The 18855-nt window shown below is 40.0% G+C and overlaps 3 protein-coding genes across 4 annotated transcripts; 1 reads left to right on the top strand and 2 right to left on the bottom strand.

Annotated features, from left to right (window-relative positions):
- Positions 1–226: 226 nt before the first annotated feature.
- tlr9 (toll-like receptor 9) lies at positions 227–3822 on the bottom strand (the record flags this gene model as incomplete). The annotated part of the gene is made up of 3 exons (XM_079226549.1): positions 227–433; positions 543–3482; positions 3811–3822. 3 exons carry the CDS (start codon positions 3820–3822, stop codon positions 227–229), a joined length of 3159 nt encoding a protein of 1052 aa, XP_079082675.1.
- A 435-nt stretch (positions 3823–4257) lies between these two features.
- LOC306743198 (acylamino-acid-releasing enzyme-like) lies at positions 4258–12043 on the bottom strand (the record flags this gene model as incomplete). 2 transcript variants are annotated; one of them, XM_079225692.1, is made up of 23 exons in its annotated part: positions 4258–4895; positions 5001–5107; positions 5194–5296; positions 5572–5762; positions 6056–6144; positions 6719–6799; positions 7047–7130; positions 7675–7813; positions 7951–8039; positions 8171–8222; positions 8354–8451; positions 8630–8690; positions 8899–9020; positions 9122–9162; positions 9254–9345; positions 9448–9585; positions 9708–9782; positions 10433–10524; positions 10628–10703; positions 10868–10955; positions 11063–11189; positions 11399–11528; positions 12018–12043. In XM_079225692.1, the coding sequence occupies 23 exons, from the start codon at positions 12027–12029 to the stop codon at positions 4790–4792; spliced, it is 2193 nt and encodes a 730-aa protein (XP_079081818.1). In that variant the 3' UTR covers positions 4258–4789. The 2 variants fall into 2 exon arrangements, with proteins under 2 accessions (XP_079081818.1, XP_079081817.1); XM_079225691.1 differs by lacking the exon at positions 12018–12043 and having other exon boundaries at positions 11399–11609.
- Positions 12044–12640: 597 nt separating this feature from the next.
- LOC306744062 (F-actin-capping protein subunit alpha-1-like) lies at positions 12641–17706 on the top strand (the record flags this gene model as incomplete). The annotated part of the gene is made up of 10 exons (XM_079226633.1): positions 12641–12679; positions 14166–14229; positions 14357–14408; positions 14613–14676; positions 14768–14974; positions 15054–15133; positions 15388–15466; positions 15576–15647; positions 15829–15891; positions 16039–17706. The coding sequence occupies 10 exons, from the start codon at positions 12641–12643 to the stop codon at positions 16177–16179; spliced, it is 861 nt and encodes a 286-aa protein (XP_079082759.1). The 3' UTR covers positions 16180–17706.
- Between the last annotated feature and the right edge of the window lie 1149 nt (positions 17707–18855).

Genomic DNA, 18855 nt, shown 5'->3' with positions numbered 1-18855 from the left:
AGATATCTATCTATCTATCTATCTCTATATATATATATATATATATATATATATATATATATATATATATATATATATATATATATATTTAAAAACATCAATCTATTATCAGTACTTATGCAACACAATTAAGAAGGGTCAAAATGTCCAAATGATGCAATGGAAAGATTCTTAACAACAAGGGCTTTTTTCACCAAAGTGCTCTCTATTAGCAGTTGAAAGGAAGTCATATAAAACTTTCACTCATTTTGTTGTCATAGAATGTTAGGTTATCTGATGACAATGCCATTCGCATTCGGTTCCAGAAAAGGGGTTGAGCCCTTGGGTTTCTCGGCCAGGACAACACAGACTTTTTGCACAACCGTTTTCTCAGCTGAAGGTACTTCAGTTTGGGAAACGTCTCATCCAACAGAACCACCATGGCTGCATCCACCTTATTTGGATGAAATCAGAGATAATTTAGTGTTTAGTGCAACAACTCAGACGGGATAAGATTCACACCCACAAGATGCTTATGGAAATAAAAAGTACATTTTACTAACCTTCTCGTCCAAAAGCCGCTGCTGAACCATGAAGAAAGCCTGGCGGATCACCCCATTCACTGTTTCACCACCAGTGACACCACTGGACAGCACAAACACTGTCTTCACACTGCTATGGACAGCATTATGTAGATTTTCAATACATGAAAGCCCAGGAATCCAGTCCCTCTCCTCCAAACAGAGACCAAACCTCCTGTGACCTGCGTTCTCCAGATTGACAGTTAACTCATTGTAGACCCAATCCCTCACAGCCCGGTTCTGGGTGTCAAACACCACAAATGCGTCGTAGTGATAATGTGAATCACTACCAGCGAGCTGGGAGTAGCCTTTATGTCCTGCCCAGAGTACCTGTAAGCAATACCACATATCCCATTCATAGAGATGCTTCAGTAGGGGCAGAACAGTGAACCCCACAGAAAAGAAGGCACAGATGACAAAGGCTAAGCTACCATATATTTCCTGGCAGGAACGCTGGTCCATAGAGAGCACACTGACACCCTGCTGGGACTCTGGGTAATCACAGTGTACATGTGTGGTGAGATATGGAATCTGTACCGGTGTTGTACGCAAGAAGTCCGCAAACCAAGACGTATCACAGTCACATTTAAAGGGGTTAGCATGCAGGGTGAGTTTCTGGAGGGCACTACCATTTTTAAAGGGGGCAGGGAGAAACTGATGGTTCAACGCTTTGATCTGATTGTGGCTGAGATACAGGTAGTGCAAGGATTTTGCCACACTGAAGAAATCCTCAGGAATATGACTAAGGCGATTGTGACTGAGGTCTAAGAGAGAAAAGTTTGCTCCAAATTCTATGACTTTATGAGGCAAATAAAAGAGGACGTTTTGACTAAGATTCAAGTGACATAAATTGGTGAGTGCTGAGATATTTTGCCACGGGAAATAGTTCAGCAAATTGTGGCTGATGCTAAGGGTCTCTATGCTTCCTGGGAGGTTACACAACACTTCGGGGGAGACTGACATCAGATAATTGTTAGAGATGTCCAGGTAGGTGAGGTTTGTAAGGTTTTGAAAGAAATGAGTGTATTTGTTGTTATCAGAATCCCACATAATGTTAAGGTGATTTCCATAGAAGTAGAGATACTTCAAAGAGTTGCTGATCAGCCTTTGATCTATTCGCATCCCAATGCCATTGTTTGCCAGACTTAAAACTTCCAAGTTTGTCAAATATTGAAGGAACTCCAAACGATGACCCATGCCCCTCATTTGGAAATGAAATTCATTGTTACTAACGTCTAATACCTTCAGCGTGGTTTTAAGCTCACTGAAAGCATCTTTATAGTAAAAATCAAGTCTATTGTAGGACAAGATGAGAACAACTAATTTTGTCATGCTTTCAAATAGCCCTCTTTTCAATGCCTGGCTCATGTAATTGAAGGAAAGGTCTAAACAAACAGCATCTTCCATCCCAACAAACACATTTCTGTTAATAGACAGAATGTCATTTTGAGACAAGTCAAACAGCAATTTACCACGGCAGAAAATGCTTTTAAAGTCCAATAGAGATTGGAATTGTGACACATTGTCCTCAAACAATTCCAGCCTGCTTGAATGGTTAGATTCCCAGGTATTAATTTCAGGTGTGGCTTTTCGATCTAATAGCATAAGGGGTGGGTCAGGAAAATGATGTGTGTATAATTTCTGGTTCTGACAGCTTTCTTGTTCCTCAAACACAGAGGAGGGACTCGAGCAGCAGGGAAGGAAATTAAGCATGTTTTGGGAGAGGTCAATATTGATTAGAAATGGTAACTGCTTCAGAGATGTCAAGCTACAAGTATTGATGAAGTTCATTCTCAGTTCTAGTTTTGTTAGATTTTGTAGTTTGGACACAACATTAAGACTCTCATTTGAAAGGGTGTGGAAAAAGTTACCACTCAGAAGAAGATATTGCAGACTAGACATATTGCCAATATGTGGGGAGAGGATCAGTTCCTGAAATGTCTTCAGTGGTTCATAGTTATAGATAAGGCTAATCCAGGTGAGACTCTTCAGCTCTGCAAAGAAGGTGCCATTACGTACAGCATATGCCAGGAGGTTGTCAGAGAGATCCAATCGCTTTAAATTCTTCAAAGGCCAGAAAAGACCCTTTGGCAATGTTTTTAGAGAGTTTCCTCTTAAGCTGAGGAAGATGATGGAGCTCTTCTTAGCATAGAAGGAGTCTGGGTGGAGGCGTAGAGGGAGATTTTGTGGGCAAGGAAAGCAGGGTCTGGCTGCATGGTCACATCGCTGGCAATTCCACTCCAAATTCAAATACCTAAGGAGAGTCAGGTTGGCAAATGCTCTTTCGAAAACCTCTGTGATTGTATTCTCTCTTAAATCCAGACTCTCTAGTGAGGGTGGCAACCCTTTAGGGATAGTGGTAAAATTATTATACCCTAAAGTAAGGTTTTTTAGTTTTGGGAGCCCTCTGAAAACCCTCTCGCTGATGTTTAAGGACTGATTGCAAGGGTTTGCATAAAAACAGTTCTTGGAGAGGAAGAGCACTTCGAGATGTGGAGTATTTAAAGGGTGGACAATGTTGAAGATGTGATTATTCTGTAGGTCAAGAGACCTCAGGCTTTCAGGTAACCAGGGTATAGAGGTCAGGCTGTTTCCTGACAGATACAGACATTGAAGCTTCAATAGGCTCTTGAATGCATAATAGTGGATCTCTATTTTGCACAAGTGGTCCTCCACAGCTCTCAGGTGACCTGGTTGACAATTCCCCATTATTTTCAGAGTGTGAAGGTTTGGGACACCCGACAGAGCATCCTGCCCCACTTGATGTATCATAGTCCAACTTAAATCGAGTGACACTACAGTAGTAGACTTGATGAAGGGGACATGCTTGAGTGGTCTGTCGCTGCAGTCTACTGTGGTGGTATTCCAATCAGTGTCACATGGGAAGAATATGGTATTTATGGTCCTCACTAATGGAAGAAGCTGACAAAGGAGGACGACATTTTTCAAAATGGCCTGAAGAAAAAAATATATATATATATTTTCAGTCGTTTGTCAATGTTTTAGAAGATGCAGTCTGAGCAGACAATTCAATTTTAGAAAATATCAAACATATTTCATTAATATAACAATATACTGTTAAAGCAGCTACTAACAACTGTAAATAAACACTGTACACTTTTTCAATTCTTGCCAATTTGCCATCTTTGTCGATAAAACTAACAATGGAGGTATAATATATATAATATAATCTTCTTACAGTGAAATGCATTACATTTTTGATGGTAGAACAATGAGTTATTTTACTTACCATGACGGGCATAGCATGGGGAGAGGAAAGGGTCTAAAAGGCACTGCAGTGACAAGAAACTGGATACATCTATGCAGAAGTGAAAGCCTGTGGTAATTTATATACACGCCAGCGCAATGCAAATCATGTGACCTTTGTGGAATTCAAGTAGGACATCAGATACAGAAAGTATGTCATGTGATTTAAAAATGATTCTTAAAACAGTATAACAACCATTTAAGAGTATTTGAAGAGTCAAAATGACTCAATGTTTTGTTTTTCTGACTGTAGAGATGGACCAAAGAAAGGACAGAAAGAAAACTTCTATTGGTGGACAAAGTTGGATGACTTCCTCAATTCAGTAAAATTCTAAATAAAAAAGGTTTAAGGAACCCCTTCATCACCTGCTTTAAAAATTATTTTCAATCTGGACAAATGCTCATATATTCATTCATTCAACACTGGTAGTATTTTTACAATCAATTTATTAAGTGCACTGTGTCATCAAAATCCATTAAATCAAAACAGTATTTATTTGTTTTAAACAAACCATAACAATTAAAAGATTTATATTATTTTCCTTTGCAAATATAACTCAAAAGAAAACTTACACACTAAGAAACATTTTCTGTGTGTGTGCACACGCATGTAAAGACTGCAAAAATAAAAAAGGAAAAACTGTATCAATAAAATGTGTTTCTGATTAATCAAAGCTGCATAAAACCTGCTTTTATTCAAGAGCTGTGTTAAAATATATTTTCATGTCCACTTATTGGAAAAAATTGTGACAATCACCGTCCCCAAAGATAGATAACAAGTAAAGGGCAGTAATGCAAAGTGTGTTCTGGTTGAAGAGCAAGTTCAATGCTTTGGCTTTAGATTGGACCTCATGCCATCCTGGAAACAGGAGCAGAACATCCCTTGTACACAATAGTGTATTTTCCCTGCAGCAACAACAGCAGCATTGGCACACCACTATGTATTTATCTGATATCTACCATCACTGACACAAGTGTTGAATTATCCACAGAGCGATGTTCATAAAGCCATCGGACTCGGCATCAACCTTGGAGAGAGAGTGATTGTTCCCTGGGTACCATAGAATCCTAAATAAAACGCAGCAGAGCATTAGTGAATGAACATAAAAAGGCCTTTATGCAGTGCATATCTGACATAATCAACAAAACATGTTACTCAGACAAGCTGCTTACCGGACTGGGACCTGCTTTGCTTTCAGAGCTCTGTAATATTCAAGTCCTTGCTTGTTGGGTACACGCTTGTCATCTTCCCCTAAAGTAAGCAATACAGGTGTCTGTACCTAGATGAGAGATCATTGTGGGTTACTACATTGCGTCACAACACCAATGAAGCTATATGCACAAACATACACGGAAATACTTATACCTGTCCGACGTGTTTAATGGGGGACTTGTTCAGCATCTGTTCCCAAACAGCAGGGTCAGGTAGACAGCCTGTACTGTAGTCATAGCCAGCCTCAACCATGCACCTGAAAAGTATCCGCCAAACATTAACAGGAAGAAACAAAAACAAAAACAGAACGGCTTTGAGATCTTTTGTTCTTTTGTTTTGTTCTTGTATTATTGAACACTTCCTCCCTGACAGTGAGGCGGACACATTCCCTTTATCCGATACACAGTTGTGGAATGTCAGGGGTTCAAATGATATAAAACAACAAAGATGAGAAGTTGTGCACAACTGGCAGTCACAAAATGAGATAACGAGGGTGGGCAAGGGTGTGGGAATGTGCATGCCAGGACGTACCAGTCTGGGATGTCTGTGCTGCCAATCATAGAAGCCAAATTGGTGACGGGGTTGCGAGCCACACAGGCCTTGTAGAACCCTGGGTACTGGCCAATCAGATGACAGGCCAGGAAACCCCCATGGGAACCCCCAGAAACTGCCACCTTCTGCATGTCGAACATGTCACCTTTCAGAACACTTTCAACAGCAAACTGGTCGGAAGAAAAACACAGAAAACTGTGAGAGATCATTTGTGGTGGAAAAGAAAGGAAGACTGACATGAAAATCAGAAGTTGGAGAAGAACATAGAAAACAAAAAAACTACGGAGACGAACCTCCACTAAATATAGAAAAAAGGAATTAAAAATCAAAAAGCTACAATGGAAGTCATTTTTACCAGAAGGAGTAAAAGATACCTTTATAAATTATCTAGTTCATGACATGAAGAACACATGCTAATCGTTCTAAACGACATTGATGCTCCGTCTTGTTTTTTTATTCTTACTTGAACATCTTTGACGTCCTGGGTGCCAACATTGCCAGGTAATGAGAGGATACTGTCCTGGCCGTACCCAAGAGAGCCACGATAGTTTACTAAGCAAAAAAAACTAGAATTACCACCTGGCGGTTGTATGTGTCCACCAACCAATCAAGTTGCAGTTTACATCCATGTCTGTACAATGTCATCACTTCATCTTTTTATCCTAGACATTTGCACGAAATTGTCAAAAATAGCAAATGAATTATTGAGCTCTGGCCAACAACGTGTTCTGTGAAGTTACAGTGACCTTTGACCAACACATGATAATAATTTCACACTCGACTTCAGGTGAATGTCTCGTGCCAATATGTAATGAAAGTCCTAGATAGTATAGTTTTGCAGAGTCATTTTTCTCTGGTTAATATACCAGGAAAGTTATGATTGGTTATGCCTGGGAAGTACATGAGAGCTCTTACGATGTTCACAAGATATATAAAAACTAAGCAACGCGTCGTGACGAAGGAAATAAATACTTTTTGTAGTCTGAAAACCGAGACGAACATTTTCTGTTTTCTGAGCCAGCATGTGAACATGGCTCCTTCCCTTTTACACAGAGTCCATATCCTATCAGTGGATGATCAACCTCTGAGTAGGTGTCTCACATAAACGCACTCCACATCAACATACCCAGTAATGTAGCAAAGCCCATCCTGCACAGCACAGATGAGGACAGAAGCCAATCAGCTACAAACACCGAGTGAGGACCCCCTGAGTAAAAGAAACAAGTTCATGAAAAATACAGATCGACAGTTTCTATCAAAAAGCCACAGATAACATTGCTTGTAGAATCAAATGTATCTTATATGTTGCACTTGACTGAACAGAAACAAATCCTAAGATAAATCCAATTCAAAACTGTACAACAATGGACAATTATGTACCACTACCTAAGCGTCGATTTTGTTTGCACTAGAAAAATAATAATGACTACTGAACCAAAATGAGAATAACCAACCATGAGGAATGACAATGAGAGGCAGCTTCACTCCATCTTGAATCTCCTTTGGTTTGATCAGCAAAGCTTCAAAATCAAGGCCGGCTGAAAAATAGGAAAGAATAGTTTGTCCTATAAGATTACATAGGCTGTTCCAAATGTCTTCATAGCAAACTAAATATTTTCATCCCTACATAAACTTGAGGACCAGTCAGCCCGTAAACTCCTTGAATCCATCTCCTGTAAACAAAACTGCCTGCTTTTTTATCATAATGATTACTATCGCATCATTTTGTACAAATGTATTAAACCCAGCCACGATTTAGCCTATGTTTGTTCTTTACAAAGCCAGGTGGCTGTTAACTATACATACAGCCCTAAATATTATATATACACCTTCTGACTAGTTTATTACGTAAACCTGTTAAAGCTACTGTAATCCAATGAGATAACTCTACAATACATCTTAACTTTGTGACCCAAAAATGTATAACTTACATATTCTATACACTTCATGTAAGTGAATACAAAATGGAGTGTGGACAAAAACTACTGGCATCCCTTCAGACCATTTGACAAAAACAGAGAAAAACAATGCATGTTAGGTCCTGTGAGAAATGCTGTCTAGATACTAAAAACACATTCTTACAGTATTGACTGTTGTCTTGCTCTGGTGGAGGGGTGAAAGTCAAGATCTGCCAATCAATGTCTGGCATTTTCTGAGAGTCTTCCAAAGTAACCCAGACCACTTCCTCCTGAGAATCCCTGGCCGGAAGGAAACCCACCCTCTGGACAAAGAAAAGACATTCGTTTGTTTTACTAATAAAGGCCCTCAACCCCATCCCAAAATGTATTTTCTGCAATAGCACATTAGGTATATACTATATACAAATGTGAACAATCAAATAAAGACCACTCATCCTACCAGACTAGGAGGGCAGTTTGGAGAGGAGCAGCTGACCACCATCAAATCTCTCTGTATGTTCAGCAGACACCAGTTACCAACATCAGCCTCTACAGACAAACAAAGGACATCATTAGACACAAAAGGTTGAAATAAACAAGTTAAAGTTTCCCAGAACACTAATGCGGTCGGAAAATCGCATGAGTAACACCAAGGCTGATAAATGTGTCTGACCAGTCACCTGAAGTCAGAGAGGTGACATTCCCTGTGCTCATATCCACCATCAACAGATCCTACAAGAAAAGCAATAACTTTTTTTAAGGTTAAGAATAATACAATTTTCTCAGTCCAAATACTTTTTTAAAATATCAATATTGTTTCATTTGTATCATAGAACAAACAACTTCCCAGGAGCTGACTGTACCTTGCGGCTGCGCTGAGGGCAAGCAACAATAATGCGCTGGCTATCAGCTGACCAGCACTGAGGGGACAACTGAGAGCTGTAGATACCAGTAAAGCCATCTGTAACACACACAGACACAAACAAGTTTGATATACAACTAAACTAGAATTGCCACCTCACAAATGTATGCTTATATCAAGTTTCAGTTTACATTCATGTCTTTCATCATAAAAACATAATGCCTCGGCACGGAGCCATAAAAAAGGTGCACTCACGAGACCATCAAGTATTCCTTACCTTCTCCAGGTCTCTTCACCACATCCACCACCACTGAAGTCTTCTTAGTATACCAGTCGTACTAAAAATATAATATGCAATCACAGAGGAAAGCATAAAACAAATGTATAACTCAAATGTATTTCTGCTAGACGTCTACACAACAGGAAACAGCAGATGGTGCATTGTGACAAGAAACATTCATTCCCAATTATTCTTTTCAGTGAGTACAGTGCAAGAATAGAAAGTTATTGTGTATTATGTGAAGAAGTGCCCCCCTCCTGTCTTACCATACAGAGACTGCTGCACTGCATGTGTGGTCCATAGACAGAACATTCCAGGTAGACGATCCGACACTGGTCCGGGCTCAGCCTGGGGGAGCACACTGCACTTGTGCCTGATGTAAGCTGTTCTGAGGGACACAACAAATACAATAAACATGAATATTTGCAGTAATAACAGCAAAATCCAGCGATATCTTTTTTAAATATAATTAGACAAACATTCACTTACCACATTTCCCACCAGTAAGATCCACATAGAACAAAGATGACCTGACAGAGAAAAGGAAGTCATGAAGCACTTGAACTAACTTCTGATGGGCCATCTTATTTATTATCTCTGATCAGTGTGAACAGTAATCACCTCCTGTTGGGGCAGTACTTGAGGCCAATTCTGAAAGGCTCATGCCACCAGCCCACAAACACCACACCTGTGTCACCCGGAGCCCAAAAAGCCTGCAGAGATAATTTAATAAAGAGAAAGTGACCGCAGGAGTATGAGCACACTATACATGCACAAAAAAAAACATGCATCAATGCACAAACTGCTGTAGCAACCTGTCCAGGTGAGATGTTTTCAGGCACCCCCTCCAACACAGAGACGTTGTCACCCTCGATGTCCAAAACACAAAGCACTGGACAGCTCTTACCAACCAGTGCCTCTCCCCAGTCCTCATAGAAGACAAACTGCTCCCCCTGCAGGGGTGAAACAAAAATAAACACAACAAGTTAAACTAGAGTGGAATGTATCATAAGAATGTTGAATACATTTTTGATTATTGAAAATCACTCATTTCAAAATAATGATTTGCATTCACCTTTACAGCCTCTTTTTTCTCCACTCTCATGGTTTCCTCCTCATCCCCAATATAAGACAAATCTGGTGACTCACTCTAGAAAACAGATAATGAATTTATTGCATACTAGTCTCATCCAATACACTAATCCCATCTACCAACTATGGAAAATTGTCAATTAATCAACATTCAATCACATATGGGCCAAAAACTTGCTTCACTACTCATATGGCCAGATCCCAATCAGTGCTGTCAAGGTATTTTGCTTTTGAAAGGAAATGGAAAATATCTGTGATGCATTCAAAATGATACCATTCACGAAATGCCCAAGTTTGCCATGAATTTACGATTAACCAATAAGCTTAAAACAAATAGTGTGTAACAACCTTTTCAATATACTTGATTAGGTTTGGTGAGTGTGCATCTGCTGAGGCCATTAGTCCACCAACAAGGTAGTTTTGTATTCTTTCTTTCGTACTAAATTCCTTACAGAGAACCACAGAATAGCTAGCGTTGTGAACCAACAACAAGGCAATGTATGCACCATATAGCTACTGAACGTTTTTTTAAGGCGTTTTTCCTGATGTGAATTGAGGGTCTAAGGATAGATGGTGTTGTATGCTATGCAGATTGTAAATATGACAATCTAAATGCTTGATTTGCAACCTATAGAAAGCCGAGCAGAAGTTCTCTGCCCTATGCGATTCTGTGCCGATTCGGCCTCAAAAATAGATTTGCTGACAGACCTGGAAGAAGGATTCTGCCTTCGGTCTCTTCCTTTCTGCTACATACAAGAGGTGGGTCTCAGAGTGGGACCAAACCAAGCAGCCAAACTGCTCTAAAAAAGAAATATACAAAACACAGTGTGATTAACACCTTGACTGGCTCGTGTAAAGCACAGTTGCAAAGAAAATATGCAGATTTAAGTGCAGTTAACTCACCATCTTCATAGACTTTGCCATGCTTCTTTAAGGCAGTTAGATTGATGCTTTTCATCTTAATGTTTTTGCTCCAGATCTGAAGGGTCACAAGGGGAGGAAAGTTAAAGATCTTGGGTTCGAAGTGCAAAGTCACATGAGGTTTAAAACCTCATGGTGAAAATTGTAGAGGAGCAGAAATACAAAAAGGAGGCCATTAAAAGAAAAAGCTTTTGATACGGTGGATGAGGGACAGCCACACACCTCCAGAAACTGTTTGTCCTCTCCTTTGATTGTGCACTCTCTGACAACAGCCTTCATTTCCCCTGAGGGGGAATCCTTACTTAGCACCCTGACAGGGCAAACATATTCATCAGACATTGTTCAGTTTGCTCAGGGTTAGATGCGTGACAACATATTCAAGCCCACTCCACACAGAACGAATAAATGTGTACATACTCTCCTTTGATTTCCGTGCAGCTTCCTGAGGCTCCGGAGTAGACCACCGACTTGTCATCGTGGAACACAAGGTATTGTCTGCAAAACTTGACGTTTTCATTCCTGTCCAGATCACGCTGGCTCCATTCTGCAAAAGATTAACAAAATCAACATTACATTACATTTAGCTGACGCTTTTATTTATCCAAAGCGACTTACAATACGTGCATTCAACCATGAGTAAAAACTACAAAGTGCTATAAGTAACTGCCATTTAAGTGCTGAAGCTGTATTTGTATTATTTTTTTTGATCATATACAAGGATCTGATGGTCTCGGCATGTCAGGCTGAGTCTACCTGTGTATATGTTGCTGTATTTGCCTCCATACTGAGAGGTGACGACAGGTCCCACGTCTGCTCTGCTCAGAGAAGGGAAGAGACTGAGTTCCCTGTAGAGTCTGGCAATTTCCTCCGGGTTGGTCATCCCCTGACGAGAAGCAGCAGAATAACTCATCGCACCGACGTTACGCACCAGAGACACAAACTGTCCGAACAACGCCTTACTCATGTCCTAGCTAGGAGGCTAACCACCCATGACAAACTAGTTAAACGAGTCTGAAGCGCTAACCCAGTTTACCACCAAAAAACAGAGGGCCGTTTATAAACATGAGCCCAATCCGTTGTGCTAACAAATCCAAGCGGTTGCTGCGTGAATAAAAACTAAAAAGTCACCAAGTGAACAGGCTAGTTTGTTTTTAGCGGATTCAGTGCGAGCAGGAACTTCCTGCGGGAGCTGACGGGAAACAACAACGGTGTCAGCTGGTTGGTTTCATTTGAAAAAAAAAGACTTATTATTCAAAACAACGACAGTGTAATTAACATCTGCAGCTGCATTTGCACCAATATGAGGTTTATTTGTGTCGGGCATGTTAACCTCAGAAGCGAAGAATAAGTAGTCAGTAAAGTTCACACGTACCTGTGACTCCATGGCAGCGACGGTGTGTGTCGTCACTCTGCAAAGCAGCGAGGAGCACAATAGAGGAGTTCTTATTATTAAGGTGCTCCCGTACAAAGTTTACTAAAAATGAACAGACGCCCTCTTTCAGCTTCCGGTTTCTACTTAGAAAATAAGATACAACCCCGGTTGGGCAGTTCCTGGATGAACCCAAACACCGGGATTTAACGAATAATAATAATAGTTAAATGATATATAGCAATCTAGAAACCAATGTAGTCAAGTAGGAACATGGTTCGTCATATATAACAATTTATGCATAGGAGTCACATATGACAATACTTTTATTTCGTAGAAACGTCACCTCTACAACACCCAACAGGAAGCAATATACTTATTAAATGTGTATGCGCCCTCTTGCGTTTGGAAAGCCGTAATATTGAGAGTATTTCATATTGAACTTGTGCCTCGTGCAAAGTCATTGCATTTAGTGTGTAGCATTCACTGTCGAAGCACGGTAATATAAGCATTGTACGAGACACAAGTTAACGTTACTTGCTGGCTTGTATTCATTAAATGTCCTCAGTGTGGCAAGCAGCGCGTCTGTCAGTCAGCTGGGGTAGGTGGGGTCACAAAGAGCCAAGATGGCTGACTTTGAGGAGCCGCTGTCAGATGACGAGAAGGTTTGAAGACTATCTTATTCTTTGCTCAACGCTATTTTCTCTGATTATGTAGAGAGGCCGCGGGTGTTAAATGTTCATGCGAAGTAACGGCTAAGTTTGGGAAAGAGTGACAGTTTTTTGGCCACGTATCCGAGTGATGAACTAGTGTTTTTAAGCTACCGCTAGCTAGCTAGCTAGCTAGCCAATGCTAGTTAAAGCTTATAGTGGGCTAGCCGCGAGCTCAGACGCTGCAAGAGCTGGTTGAGCCACTGGACACTTCAACTGACAATGTGTTACTGGGTCAGACCTTAACTAGATTAATATAAATGGAAGTATCGACGCCCATTTCCAAAAGTCGGGTTGCAACGTCCATGCCAGTGTGCAGTAACCCCAGGGTGGGCTTCGCATTCCTCTCATGTATCGTTAGCTCACAGTAGCGGCTACCTAGTACCTTGCTTTGGGTTTCTGGGTCAAGCGGGTTCAGTTGCAGCTCAAATACTTGCGACCAACACAGGAGCTTGAGGTCAGCATAAGGGTTGCTATCGTTTACATTAGATGACGCCCGAGAGTGACACCCTACCAGTGGCAGCTGGGACCCGTTATCAGTTGCACGCGAAGCGGACATTATTATGAATGACAGATGTGGAAGTCTTTTCTTCTACAGGCGATAATTATATTTTCCGTGTAACATTATCTTATAAAATAACAATCTTAATACCAACAAACAGAGAGGTTTCAAAGCTGGAAACCAGAGTGGCGATCATTCTCCCGATAAAATGAGATATTTGAGAATAAGGTCTGTTGACGGTTAACAAAATATACAGTAATTGTACAGTGACATGACACATGGTCTCTAGATCTATCGTTTCTAATGCAGTGTCTATTATTTGCTCATGAAGCAGTTGCTTGATGATTATTCCTTTTATCTATTTCCAAATTAAAAGAGCTCTTATTAAAATGTTTGTCATATATACTCTCTGAAGTTAGATATTTCATAAAACATGCTTGCTGCTATTTTTGTTATTGTTAAGTGACTTTAATTTTGTAATCAAACTATATATACTCGATAGTAATTCCTTGTTTAAGCATAACGGATGTTAATAAGGTTTCATCCTAGGAAACTTTTTGAAAATGCCTTTTAGTATTAGCTATGACAATATGTTAAGTCTACAACTGGATGCCAAATTACTATCAAAATTGGTCGTACATTTTTTAAATTTTTTTTTAGTACATATTTCAGATTCAACTTTATTGTCATCGTACAAGTACTAGGAGAACGAAATGTAGTTTAGCGTCTGACCAGAAGTGCAAAAAGAAGCAATAAAAGTGCATTGCAATGTTATAGATAAATAACAGATGCATAATATTTGTTTTTCTTATTGAGGAGTAAAAACCCTAATTATATGTCAAATATGAGTTTGCAGCATCTCTCTTTGAGCTGATTATACAGCAAGTCATAATTTCATGATGACTTAATTCATTTGTTGCATTTCATTTGCTTCCATAGGTCCGCATAGCGGCCAACTTTGTGACTCATGCCCCCCCGGGAGAGTTCAATGAGGTCTTCAATGGTAATAATTAGCTGATTATGACAAGTTGCACATAATAACTGTCTTCAGTATACTATAATTTGCCTCTGATAATATTTAATTGTTTTAACTTTTAAGAGCAATGCATAATACATGTTTGTCTTGCTAGATGTGCGGCTTCTTCTCAACAATGACAATCTCCTCAGGGAGGGAGCATCACAGTAAGTATTATTCAATTAAGACAAACATCAGAAATTCAAATACTCATCATTTACACAATTCAAAATAAACACACACAACAATTGGGCTTTATATATTAGGTAGTGAGGAATGTAAGCATGACATGGGGAAAGCCTTTGTTGACAGCAGGTTTTTGTCATGTTATAAATGTCTACTGTACCATTTCCCCCATTCGATTTGTCCAGCTCCTTTGCCCAGTACAACATGGATCAGTTTACTCCTGCCAAACTAGAGGGCTACGATGAGCCGGTATGTTTCATTCTTAAGTCTTTGCTATTTATCCCAGAAGAGCAAGTGTCAAAGCCAGACTTGTTCAGGCTTTCCTCTCCGTCATTGATAGGTCCTGATCACAGAGCATGGTGACTTGGGCCAGGGACGTTTTCTAGACCCCCGCAACTGTTTGGCGTTCCGCTTTGACCACCTAAGGAAAGAGGTGAGCGACATGCAGCCATATGAAGGAGAGACAGCACTGAGAAGCTGGAGAGATGCCTGTGATACTTCCCTGAGTGCCTACGTCAAAGAGCACTACCCAACTGGAGTCTGCACTGTAAGGCGCACAACATTTGTGACAAAATAGTCATCTCGGCAATAAAATACATTTTACTGATACTATCTGTGTGTTGCAGGTATATGGGAAAACAGTTGAAGGTCAGCAAACAATCATTGCCTGCATTGAAGGACATCAGTTTCAACCCAAGAACTTCTGGTACAGTGACCTCCCTGCAAACAACTGTTTAAAAAAAAAAAAGTTTTATATATATATATATATATAATGTGTGCACATGTGTTTCTAATTTGTTAAACATAGCTTTATCACAAAGGTTATAAATGACCAGTTATACGTTTTTTAATGTTTTAATTTGTGGTTAAAAGGGAAATCATTGGTCTCTCAGTTCTATTAAGCTTCCTGATGCTGCTGCTGTCCGTAATGTTGGGCTTCTCTTCTGCTCTCTAACACAGGAATGGTCGCTGTAGGTCAGAGTGGAAGCTTACCATCGGTCAGTCCACTGCTCAGGTGGTGGGTGTGTTGAAAATCCAGGTGAATTTAATTCAGTGTGCTCAACTGCAGAAATTATAAATGAGTCAAAAAAGAATTCTTTTTTTTTTTTTACTCCAGTTTATTAATTAAGTTTTTCCTCTGCCTCAAGGTGCACTATTATGAAGATGGGAATGTGCAGCTGGTTAGCCACAAGGAGGTAGAGGAATCAATACCAGTGACTGTAAGTAAACAATGTTACATATAAGCTCTCCTGCAGTCTTTTAAACTGCTCATCTGCAGTGGTTTAAACCTTGTGTTGCTTACAAAGTTTAAGACTGGCTGTGTCATCTCCGAATATGTAAAGAGGAGGTCCTCCATCTCTAAAAGAAGGATAAAAGTTTATGATTGTGTTTTTGAAACAGAATGAAAGCCAGACAACCAAGGAATTTGTCGACATAATTGAGAACGCAGAAAATGATTACCAGGTAAGCAAACTTGTATTGACTACAAGTTGGATACTGTTTAGAATCACAGGTCTTACTTTTATCAAAATGTGCATAATGAAACATTTTATTAAAAAATTTAAAAAATATTATACTTTTATAATTGTTTCCCCCTTTTTTTGCCTTCAGACTGCAATCAGTGAGAACTACCAGACCATGTCTGACACCACCTTTAAGGCCCTGCGTCGCCAGCTGCCTGTCACACGCACTAAGATCGACTGGAATAAGATCCTGAGTTACAAAATTGGCAAAGAGATGCAGAATGCCTAGTGGAAGGTCAGGGATTTACCAGAGAGTTGCACACTCCCATGGGCCCACAACCCGCATATACATGCGCAAGGACTAACCAAAGCAAAGCTATATCCGTATGGGGCAAGGAATAATAAAAACAAACAAAAAAGTATAACTGAAGATCTGCAGACTATAAGGCACTGATATCTGTCTGCTGTAAGGAAGTTGCGGTTATGAAGATAATCGTGGTTTGGAGAAAGTGGTTACTTCTAGGTGTGTGTGTTATGAAAGAGTTGTGTTTGGTCAGTGTGCAGGGCTGTGCTCAGGGCTGCTACATAAAAGAAGTAAATCTCCCTTCTGCTGTATAAGTAATCTTAGACCTCAGAAGTCACAGTCTTTTCCATGGTTAGACTCATGGAGAACTGTGGTCATGTAAATCTCAGCACTTGGAGTAAAGTACCAGGAAGGCACAAGGCATCGGATGAGAGAAATTAAGCACACCATCACATATCAGCGTTTGATTTAGGATGGGAAATAAGAATTTTGTTAAAGTTTTTGTTCCATTGTGGTTGTCATGCATGCTAGAATTGTAAATCGGAGGAATCAGTCAAATCGGGGCATTGACCGGAAAATATCTGACATTGTAACTGGTACCAAGCTTAGTGTAATCCTGAACTGGCAACTTAAGTTATGCGTTGCTAATAAAATTGAGTATTTCTACCCGTTAACATTTAGGAGTGGCATGATCCTCGGCATAGCTCTGTTCCTGCACTGTAAACCTGTATGTCTGTCAGGGCGGAGGGTGCGTTAACTGGTTTTCTGTTGTGTTCCACTGATGTACGTGTCTCCACCCATGCAAGCAATGATGACTGAATTAAGATAACGCAACTTCTATGCTGTTGCATCTTTAATGGATTCTCTGTTCTGTTACTTTGGCAACACCACCTCCACTGTTGTACAGCTTTTCCTTTGTGAAAGGAAAACATACTCATTAACCAAGATTTATTTGCCAAAATGTCTTTCCTATGGTAAAGAACTCCATCCTCCCATGTATGCAAATTTCTATTTTAATACGCTGGATTTTGTTGAGTCTTAGAATATTGCACTCTTTACTGTGACAAACTGTATTGGTCAATGCCAAGTGAATGCAAAGCAGTTGCCATGTAAGGCAAGATACTATATACGTTACATGACTTCTGTAAGGCCATATCATACTGTTGTGTTACATAATGTCTAAGTAGGCTGACTCTGGATCAGTTACTTGTTAGCTATACAATGTGCTGTGTTCAACCCTCACACTATACTACAACTGTGTGCCGATCAATTATAAGGTTTAAGACTGTACTGCCCCATTCTGTTGTAAAATAAATGGATTGAACATCTTGGCAGGATTATTATTTAACTTCCTTTTTTTAAGGACATGTCAGCACTATCTCAGATGCAGGTGCGTTGGAAATTATCACAATCTAGTCATCATACCAATGTTTCGGAACCTCTGGACCTTCGTTGAGTGTTTTATACAACTCGTACAACATTGATCTTAAATAAATAATGCTCCAAACAGTGCATGGTGTTGGACAAGTATTCTTCTGTGGGAGTGACAGCAGCATGTGTACAGTCTGCCACATCAAGTCACACATTTAAGAGAAATGTATGGGGGGGAAAAGAGCTAGACACCATAATACATAATGTCTGGTTACAACAGTGGTGGGCTGTCAGGGCCTGCTAAGCCTTCTCTGCTGGCCTAAACAGAATCACAAAGTTATAGCTATTTTATAATTTAATTGTTTTTCACAAATACACGACTACATGTATTATAATTATGCGCGTATTTATGTATACGATACCAGACAGCATGCCTATGTAGGAAATTGGGTTACAAGAATGCCAAGTATTTAGCAAAATGGGGATCGGAGTCATTTCATTCAAGGGAGTATGTTCTCTCGAATAAAAAAAAGTATACATATCCTATTACTACATTCTGCAGCTGCACCACAATCCTGCTCACTCAGAAAGATTAACATATAATCTCCGATATTATATTAATTATGTTATCCCAGTAACAGCTGATGTCAGCTTGTGTGTACAGAGTCACAGCATTAAATATGTTTTAAAGTATATATTTATTCTGGGCTCTGGGTGACTTGATGCTGTTGAAAGATTTTATCACGTGTAGATAGTCCTGAGCAACACATTAATATTCAACCAGGGTTTAGATTCTAGCATACAGTAAACCTTCGATATGATGAACAGCTTCTGCATTCACGTGTAGAATCTGGAGGCAACGGAACAAACATGTTGTCACTGGAAGCGTTCTGGTTTCCGTTTGTAGTCCAAGTAGTGTTGACCAATCACATTCGAGCAGCATATTAGTTGTACTTGTTACTTTCCTAATTGTAAAACAAACCGGTCGTACACGTCTTCTATCATCTCCAACTCCAGCCTCATATCTCAAGTTTCAAATCGGACTGTAAACAACGAACAGCGCATGGAACATGAAGTTTGTCCCCACCGGTTCCCCAAAATGACTAACTCCAGAGTTTTGTCTAAACACGCTTCTGAAACAGGGCCCTCACGCGGCTCCGTGTCCTGGATCCACACTACTCCGAGTTCGAGTCAAGTGCTTCTGATACCAGGCCAGCTGGGCAACGTGAAAACGGAGTTTAGCTTCGCTGCTCAACAGTATTAGTATTAATTACCGGTCGAAAGGCGCAT

Source organism: Taurulus bubalis (assembly GCF_910589615.1).
Source record: "Taurulus bubalis genome assembly, chromosome: 11".
NCBI lineage: Eukaryota > Metazoa > Chordata > Actinopteri > Perciformes > Cottidae > Taurulus > Taurulus bubalis.
The sequence above is the reverse complement of the archived record's forward strand: the minus strand, read 5'-3'. Positions and strand labels throughout refer to the sequence as shown.